This window comes from Heterodontus francisci, chromosome 29 (assembly GCF_036365525.1).
Source record: "Heterodontus francisci isolate sHetFra1 chromosome 29, sHetFra1.hap1, whole genome shotgun sequence".
NCBI classification, from domain to species: domain Eukaryota; kingdom Metazoa; phylum Chordata; class Chondrichthyes; order Heterodontiformes; family Heterodontidae; genus Heterodontus; species Heterodontus francisci.
Window position 1 is genome coordinate 13,213,721 of NC_090399.1, and position 9,769 is coordinate 13,223,489.

At 47.8% G+C, this 9,769-nt stretch overlaps 1 protein-coding gene across 1 annotated transcript; it reads left to right on the plus strand.

The window, feature by feature from the left end:
• Positions 1–7,279: 7,279 nt before the first annotated feature.
• LOC137345937 (histone H1-like) lies at positions 7,280–9,451 on the plus strand. Its single transcript, XM_068009182.1, has one exon. It carries the CDS (start codon positions 7,393–7,395, stop codon positions 8,179–8,181), a length of 789 nt encoding a protein of 262 aa, XP_067865283.1. The 5' UTR covers positions 7,280–7,392; the 3' UTR covers positions 8,182–9,451.
• The last annotated feature ends 318 nt before the right edge of the window (positions 9,452–9,769 follow it).

Genomic DNA, 9,769 nt, shown 5'->3' on the forward strand with positions numbered 1-9,769 from the left:
TCTCACAATATCAAAACAACAAAGACACCCCTCCAAAGTTAACCTTCAACATGTAATTGATGCTCACATCTCATGCCTTTTCCCACAGGGAGACAAAAGTGTCAAAACCCCCCAAAAATATCCAACAGAACTGCTCCCTTTTTGTTGGGCGCAACTAACAGAAACACAAATCATAAAAGCAATGAAAACTTATCAAATTAAAATAATATTATTTGCACCATCCAGTTACTGCAGTCGCCACTGGTTGTGGAGGGACTCATGAGTACCAGGGAGAACACAGCACACTCCTCCTCCAGGATTACCTGGGTGCGAAGAAAGCCATGGAGCAGGCAACCAGACTGATTGTTCCCTGCCACGGGCCATGTCCAACCCTCACTTCTCACCTGGTGATTTGCTATCAGGGTCCCTGATTAACAATGTATCACTGCAGCCTTCTGTTTAACTAGTGACCTGCATCAATGCATAAACCCACCAGTGTCAGCACTGAGTGACAGGTGCCCATCGAAGAGGTCTGCCGAGAATCGTCCTGCCCATTTCACGATCTCAACATGAGCCCTCAATTCAAACGAAGCAATGACTCCAACTTCAATGAAAATTAAAATTTGATAGAAATTATAGCACGGGAATGGGTCATTCGTCCCAACTGGTCAATGCTAGTTTTCATGCTGCACCTGAGTCTCTTCTCAACCTTCTTCATCTCACCTGATCAGTATATCCTTCTAGTGGGTTTTCTATAATGGGAGGCTGATCTGCAACACCAGTAATATGGCCAGGTTGCAAGTTGAAGATCTACCCAATCATCTAGCGACGTTACACTTTGACCCTATTGATCAGGATAAGTTGGTAGATCATCAATTAACTGCATCACTTCCAAGACTTGACACAATCCTCTGACTCTCCCAATACAGTGCTGAGGGATTTCTGCACTGTCCGAGTTGCTGTCTTTTGAATGAGACATTAAGCCGCGGCCCTGTCTCCCTCTCAGATGGACATAAGAGATCCCATGGTACTATTCAAAGGGCAAAGGAGTTCTCCCTGCTGCCCTGGCCATATTTATCCCTCCAGTAATGCCTAAAAATAAATTGCCCTGACACGATCTGATTGCTGTGTGCGGAACCTTGCTGTGCACAAACTGGTTGCCCTGTTTCCCACATTAAGTGACTACACATTAGTACTTAAAGCGATTTGGGATGTCCTAAGGATGTGAAAGGTGCTATATCAATGTAAAGCTTCAGAGTAAGGCTGCAAATCCCCATCGGCCACATCCACCAGCTGCTGTGGAAGGGTCACTATGCCGTGTGTGTCAGAGCCGGTGCATCAGATTGCCGAGCACCTGGAGCTGGTGGGTGTTGGAATTCAGGGTAAGAGTCAATTAACACTACTTCATCCCCTTTTCCCAAATTCTGAAATGATTTGAAGTGATAACCCATATTGGTGGCAGTGGTTATATTTTATTCAGTATAAGTAAGACTTGACACATGCTAATGTGTGAACAGCAAAATCAAATCACAGTAGCACTACTAGTATACTCTGGGTAGAAGCGTAATCTCCATGTAACAACTCTGGTGTCGCCAGTCAGTGTGACATGTAACACGTGTGGTCCCTCTGCCAGTCCCACTCTGTGAGGGTCCATCTGTGGCATGGACCCAAACCTCTGGCTGAATATCTCTCTCTCTCCCTCTTTCCTTTCACAGCAAAGTCTATGTGGACTGATTTAACCCAATCACTACCTCTCTATATTTGAACAGTCCAATTACACCATCTCTGTCCGCCTAAGCCCACTCAACTCTCAAGATCTTATGCTCCCAGCGCTCCGACACCTATCAGCTGGGACAATTCCAATTGCATGGCCAAATGGTGGCCCGGGCACCCAGTTATTTTGTCTTGGCTCCAGCTACATTTGGGAGGACCTCTATCTTTTAGTTCCCACACAGCAAGCTGCCCTGTTTTCACACCCAACCAGATTTCTGCTGAAGTTTGCCTTTTGACCATTTGGCCCCTTTTACACCTTTCAGGCCAGTGAAACATTTGTTCAATGAAGGCCCAAACCGCAGTTTCCCATCATGTCAGCTCTCACCGGCTTTTAGCTGGAACGTATCACAAATAGGATTTAAAGAAATATAGTTCAGTATAACAATGAAATGTACTATAAAGAACTGTACTGTAAGTCATAGTATTGAAGTTAGTTTTCATTAGTTCGCAAGAAAACCTGATACAGGGATTTCTGCAGCCCGTGACATGAAAATCCACATCATCGCCACCCCGCTCCCGCCTTCAAATCGCCATCTGCAACAATGAGGAGATCAACAAGCTGCTGGGGAGGGGACACCACACCCCAAGGCCGGGTCCTGTTCAACATCTAGGTTGTGCTACTGTCCAAAAAAACCAACCACCCCAGCAAGGTTTACACCTGAAGGCAACATGCAAAAAAAAACCCCACAGGGGCCCTTTTAAGAGACATTCACCTCTTTCTAAAGAGCCACTTTCTACTTTTCATTCCAAATCAAGCTCATTGAAAGGGCTGTTAGACAAACCCACCCTGACTTCATGCTATGAGTAGGACGCAAATTTTCACGGCCTAAAGCTCCCTAAAGTGACAGACTCCTGAATTCTTAAAAAAAAAAGGGTTTCTGTGGTGGGCAAAGCTCACAGACCACCCTGGAGGGGGAAAGAAATGGTGAATTCTGTGGGATCAGTGCTCCGATAACGCCACTGGAGATAAACTTCCATTTAGAAAATGATTCCTCTGGGTGTTTCTTTATGAAATAGTTTCCCGTTGACACAAAGCGACGGCTGCTCCCCTTTCGCAGGATGGGATAGACATTTGTGTTGGCTGGTGATGTAAAATAATCAGGGCCGCCTGTTACACGCCCCGTCCAATATTCCGTTCTTTTGAAAGGAGGGTAATTTTTATCCGCACCTGCCCAGCGGGAACAGACACCTGCTTTTACACCTCGTCCGAGTGTGATCTTGAGTTATTTGTTGAAGGTTCGATCTTACCCCAGCCCGGGAGGTAGCAGATCAGGTCTTCCACATTCGCCCCCATTTATTGTTGAAACCAGAGGACACGAATATCGGGCAGGGCGTGAAAGATGCGGCTAACCCACTGCTGCCTGGCAGGGAAGGTTGTTAAAGTGTAAACTCTGCCCGACTGGAGTTCAAAATCAGCGTGAGCTGAACTCGCCTTGTTCTGGCCGGGCGGGTTAGGTTAAAATGGGGTCTGAAATTGGTTTCACTCCATTGTTAGCTGCAGCACAACCTGGTGGCTTTCTGTTTAGCAGGAACTTTCCACCAACCCACATTGCCATGCACCTGCCCCGCCGTGCTTTCGCATGACACGCTCATTTACTTGAAGTTTGAAGTATTTGGATGTAATCGGAGCGCCTTTCCATTCCCTTTCGAATTTGCCGCCCCTCCTTTAATTATTGCCAATTTTCTTGAAACTGGAGAGTGATCATTCCTCCTGTCTTTTTCCTCATTGATGGCTGGTCATTCTTACTCCTTCCTTCCTCGCTCCCTATGGAAATCAAAGCTCACCCCACCGTGTCCCGCTCGAGCTCGTGTGTTGCCAATACTGGAGCATCACAGAAAATGGTCTGGAGTCTCACATCTGGCTGAAAATAGACACCGGTGAATGTTAAGTCACGCTAGTTGACCAGGAATTTTTTTTTCCAGGATTTCGCACAAAGCCTAATCCAGAATATCCTAAAATCATTCCTTTCCAAGAAGTATAGTTACAGTAAACAGTTACAGTGAATAACTCATTCTATCCAGTGGCTCGGGACTGCAACAAATAGTCAACTGATAGAGCATAGGTGGAGCCCAATCTTTCCATTGTAAATCTGCCAGTTCTCTGATAGAGCTACAAATTAATCCCATTTCCCAGCTCTTTCCCCGCAACCCTGCAAATCTGTTTCCCCCTTTTAAGCAGAGATCCGCTTCCCTATGAAATGTGCTTCAGCCACCCTTTCAGGCAATAACTGGAATACTCTTCTGCTCCCTGGCTCTGAGTAATGATTTTTTTTTTCCTGCAGGCTCTTCGGCAAAGCGGGACACAAAGCTGCAAAGTTCAATCTACAATGTTATCATTGAGCATCCTATGATAGGATTTGCCATGCGAGGCTGAATAATTTGACGGTGGGACAGCGGGCTTGGGGCCACTCCACACCGATAGACGATTCCTAGAGTTACAGGTGTATCCATTCATGAGGCGAGCGCCGGGAATCAGGAGTAAAAAAAAACCGCTCCTGAATCTCGGATTCAAACGAGTGCCGCTCAGAAGCGGACCAGCAAGAAACTCAACCGGGCTGTAGCGCGAAAAATGGTCCGATTCGCACCGGCCGCCCAATATTCATTTCCACTGCAGCAAACGGACGAGCCGTTGCACCCGTTTTTGCGCCACTCTCCGAGACAAATTCCCGCTTCGACGCCTGCACCCGACCCGGGCTGGCACAGTCTTCCCTGCAACACAGACTGTAGGGAGAGAGATGTACTAGCATAGGCTGAACATTAAAAGAAAGCTTGTGGGCACGAATCACGGCATTATTACAACGCAGGAAGAGGCCATTCGGTCCATCGTGTCCGCACTGGCTTTCCGAAAGAGCATCTCACCGAGTGCCATTCACCGTAACCCTGCACATTCTTCCTTTTCAGATACCAGTCTAATTCCCGATTGAGCCTGCCTCCACCATACTCTCAGACAGTGCATTCCAGTCTACCACAGCAGTCTGCTTATAGAAAAGCAGCTTTTCACCCTGACCATGGGACACGAGTGTTCGAAGAAACTCTCAATTGTGATTCCAAACCCCAGTTCGCCGACCCAGCAGCAAAAGAAGAAGGCAAGGAGGGAAAAAGTCAGACGAGGGATCACTCTGGTCTACTCTACCCCAACTCCTCACATTAGACCATGGCCATGCCTACAGCAATCTGGGCCCTCAGCTCTGAATTGCTATCCCTAGACCTCTCTAACTCGCCATTTCTGTCCCCTCCTTTAAGACCCTCCTCAAAGCGGAATGTTATGCCTTCCACAGGCTCAGTGAGTGTATCCAGTTGGGCCATACAGACCAGGAGGGCTCACAGCTTTTAGTTAAAGGAGCAACAAGGGGCACTGGAACGGGCGGAGGTTTTCCGTTTCTGCAATTGCCGGCCCGCGATTTTCCTCCACCAGCGAACGCAGTAGCGGACAATCTCGGTTAAACAATAGTGAACACATATCTTTCAAGCCATTTCTGCCGAATTACTCTTAGTAATCTATAACGGACTGTTTAATTCCACTTTTTTTTTAGAACAAAAAGTATTTTAATATCAAAATCCATAGAAAAACTTTAAACACAAAACGATCCCATTTGATCATTATGTTTACTACAACGATTGAATTGTTGGCGGTCTCTCAGGTTCTGCCTGCAGTTAAGGGGCACATTGGTTGAAGAACTGTGAAGGGATTTCTCCGGTCTATAATGTGCCCAATGTGTGTTGAAACAAATCGATCCAGTTCCTTTTTGGAAATAATCTTTAAGGTCCTGTTCTGTCATCGATTAGATTGAACGGTGATTATATAACTGAACACCCACAAGTGCGATTGAAAGAAAGATTTATACCTTATACAGCGCAGTTCACGACCTCAGGAGGCCCCAAAGCGCTGTTCAGTCGAAGTAATCATTGCTGTAATGTAGGAACTGAGCTCAGTATAAGCTTCAATTGACCACCAAACATTGCAAAGTTCAAAAGAGAACATTCATTTTAATTCTGAAGTTCATATTTGGCGTCTTATTCCCCCGGGAATTATTTATTGCTGATTACTGGAACCTCAACACTCGGGCTGTATTGTCGAGCACCTTTTAGTATTAAAAAAAATCCCGCCGAAAATGGCGTACTAAATACAAAAGCAAAATACTGCGGTGCTGGAAATCTGAAACAAAATCAGGAAATACTCAGCAGGTCAGGCAGCATTTGTGGAGAGAGAAAAGAGTTAACGTTTCACGTCTGTGTGACTTTTCATCACAATAAATACCGCTTTTACACCTGCACCGTAATAATTAAATTTAAAATCACTAGTTCTGAGCGAGAATCTCCGTAATAATTCTGTGCTATCACCATCATTCAATTATTATTAGGCAGATTCGAAATAGTCATTAGACTCCCGACCCCACCTCAACCTGAGAAAGATCTGATGTGTAAAGCTTGCTAAAAAAAAAAGCAGACGGATGGCGTAAACCTGGTAATAATTGGTGATACAATGACACGGAAATGTGTTGCGTTATGAAGTTTCTAGTAAACCTGCTGGTTGGTTACCCATTAGGGTAGAATTATGCCCTCATCAGGTAATTCCTGTGGGCTTGTACGTCTTCCAAACTGTCCTATTGCTCACTGCTCCCATACTCGAGCAAGAGATGGAAACACGTATGGAACAGCTAGTACAATCTACCCCGGCCGTTAGAGCGGGGGATGGTTTGTCGAGTTGATATTTGTGTTCATATCGGGGGAAAAAACTCATCAATTCTGAACAAAAAGAAATTCATGCTTTCTTCCTTTCAAAAAGAAACCCAGTTGTTATTGAACAGTACTTTAAAGGAACTAAGTTAGACATTTTTGGAAGTATCCAGTTCTTTTCCCCCCAGGAAACAGAAAACAAATTCCAGCACATGTACATTTCAAATTGCGACGTCCCATTCTTGTAGTCACAAAATCCCCAGACCAGTCATTTAGCAAGTCAAGCGATCCCATTGGCTTAACCGAGCATGGTGCTGTGTCGCCCCGGTTTCTGAATGACCTGTGTTACTGCAGCCACATTTATGGAATCATTTCAGGGCAGCGCAAGCAGCAAGGTCGCGGGTTCTCCCTAAAAAGGGAGCATCAGCAACCCTGCTTTGCGGGAGGATCTTAATTACCCGCCCAACCCCGAAGTTTGCCGCTCATTTCGGCGGAGGAAGGGGCAAAACGCCAAAAGGCGCCGCCGACTTTTGCGCCTGGGCGAACATTCGGGCGGGTTCCCGGCAGCCGGGAGGCGCCACGCCGCCGCCGCCGGCAGCTTTGCAGCCGCTGCGTGGCCCGTGGCCGGGTTTGGGGGGCCGGGGCGGCCGGGTTGGGCCGCAACGAGGGGTTTGAGTAAAAGGGAGAAACACAAAAAGAGGGAGGAAATGGTGGGGGGGGAGGGGAGGCGGAGGAGGGGAGGAGGCGGGTGGCGGGAGTTCGCTCCACTCCGTCCGCCTTTGCGCCATAAAGGCGGCTGCTCCGCTCGCTGTCTCTTTAGTTTCAGCCACATTTGGCTGCGAGACTGAGACAGGCAGAAAGAGAGAGAGAGAGAGAGAGAGAGAGCGAGGAATATCAAAGAGCTGTAACCAAACAAACCCCTTCCCCGCACTTAACCTCCTCTCCCTCCTCCGCCACTCCAGCATGGCTGACAACAGCCAGAAGGTAGAAGATGTCGGAGAGTTAAGCGTGGACAAGGCGCTCGCCAAGAAGAAGAAGCAGCAGCCGCTGCGCTCCCCGCAGCGCCGCAAGAAGCAGGGCCCCACCGTCACCCAGCGCATCCTGCAGGTGGCGGCGGCCACCAAGGAGCGGCGCGGCATCTCGCTGGCCGCTCTCAAGAAGGCTCTGTCGGCCAAGGGCTACGACGTGAGCCGCAACAACACGCGGGTCAACCGCACGGTCAAGCAGCTGGTGCGGAACGGCTCGCTGGTGCAGACCGCCGGCATCGGAGCCTCGGGATCCTTCCGCTTCAACCGCTCCAAGACCCGCGCCGACACCCCGGCGGTGGGAGCGGTGGCTCCGGCCCTGTCCGCGGCCGCCGCGCCGCCCAAGGACGACGCCGCCGCCAAGAAGAAAGCCTCGACCGTCAGAGCCACCCCGACCACCTCCAGGAAGTCGGCGCAGCCCAAGAGCTCGGCCGCCAAGAGGAAACGCGCCGCCGGCGGCACCCGGCGCAAAGCGGCGGCCGCCAAGCCCAGGAAGGCGGCGCTCGCTCGCCGCAAGCCCAAGCTGGTCGCCCGGCGGCTGGGGCCCAAGGCCGGCCGAGGCAAGGCGATGCGGCCGTACCGCAAGACCAAGCCGCTCCGGGGCAAGAAGGCGGGGGCCAATGCCCACCGCCGGCGGCCGCCTGCCGCCAGACCCAAGCGGCCGGTGGGGCGCCCGAAGAAGAACCCCATCCCCGGGGGCAAGACAGGAAACTTTCACCGTCGGTAAAGAGATGAAACGCCCTTGAAGATTATACATGAACACAAAGGCTCTTTTCAGAGCCACCGAATTGAACAGAATGGAGCTAGACGAATTACCAGATATTTTCTTTTGAAGATAGGTCATTGCAATTGGATACTTGATAGTTAGTTTTCTTTCACAATGTAAAAGAAGGAAAGGAAATAAAGTCGCTGTCAGCAAATCGCCCTTTCGGAAAATTTATTGGGTGATAAAGCAAAGTAAAGCAGGTGAAATGCGCTCTGGTTATAAGTTGAAGCAGTGTTGAGTATGAAGATTTTCACCTGCTTTGAGTCGGGATCGCTTGCCCACATGAAGCATTGGTTGCCCACATGAAGGATTTCATAGGCGAGACGGGTGGGAACCACAGGATCTCCATCGATCATAATTGCTGTTTTATTTATTAAGCCTTTGTTTTGAATTTCGGGTGGATTTTTTTTTTCATCGTGCCTTTTACAGGCGACATATTTACTGGTGCCACCTTCACCAGTCTAAATGGGCATGTTACATTTTGAAATGTTAATGAACATCGAATATCTGACCCCGTTTCACAGGCTGTTGATGGACCTTGATGTAACTTTTTAACCACGGGACCAACCTCAATTTTCTACCTAACTTTTCCCAGTTCTGATGAAATGTCGCAGACCTGAAACATTAACTCTGTTCCTCAGCACAGATGCTGCCTGACCTGCTGAGTATTTCCAGCATTTCCTGTTTTTATTTCACTCTTACACCTGTTCTTTTGAAGTGTAATGTAGAAAAGTATTCTATTGCTTTGGGACGTCCTGGGGTCCTGAAAGGCGCTGTCCATAAATGCAAGTCTTCATTTTTGAATAATAGAACACACCTTTCTCTCAAATGTTGGAAGAGCTGCTCAGAAGCTTTTCCAGGTTTTACAGCACTTTTCTTTGTTTTGAAGATATCCGTTTTTACAAAAATTGTACTTGTAAATACACCGCTCGTCTTAAAAATTCTATCATCTACAGAAAAAAAAATAAAATGTTTGACATGAGTCTGAGAAAACAAATGTAAATATGGAAGATGGGTAAATATTCATTTTAATGTGGGATATTGTCACACTTTTTGTTTTCATGCATGTCCCATAAAGTGTTTTAATTCTGTTCTGTGAATGATTATTCGACATGGCTAGCTCCTTATCCCCTCGATTTATCGCAAATTTGTCTTTGTATCCTAGGTTAATTTTCATGGAAGGTAATATTAATGGGGTTGCTTAACACATGAATACATGGGTTGCACAATTTAATAGGACGGTGTTTGCATTTCGCTAGTAAATATATGAAAACATTGCAATGCATTGACTATTTATTCGGGCTATTGTGTCGGTGTGCTTTTGCTCAGTTCTCTATCAGCGATGCAATTACTGATTTGGTCCATTCCTTGCGGATGTAGCGGCTCAGTTGAGCATCCTTCGGAATATCGGCGAGACGCTTGGCAAGAAGTTTACGGACAACCAAATTTTTGGCAGTGGCGGCGGAGCCATGGCGCTCGGCTAGTCTTGGTGAGGCTTCTTCACTCCCGCCGAGAGCCAGGGCACTCTGAGCGGCGGCAATGGATCTCA

What these genes read in the sequence shown, in the direction of transcription:
- LOC137345937 (XM_068009182.1), top strand. Translation starts at nt 7,393, where the DNA reads ATGGCTGACAACAGCCAGAAGGTAGAAGATGTCGGAGAGTTAAGCGTG.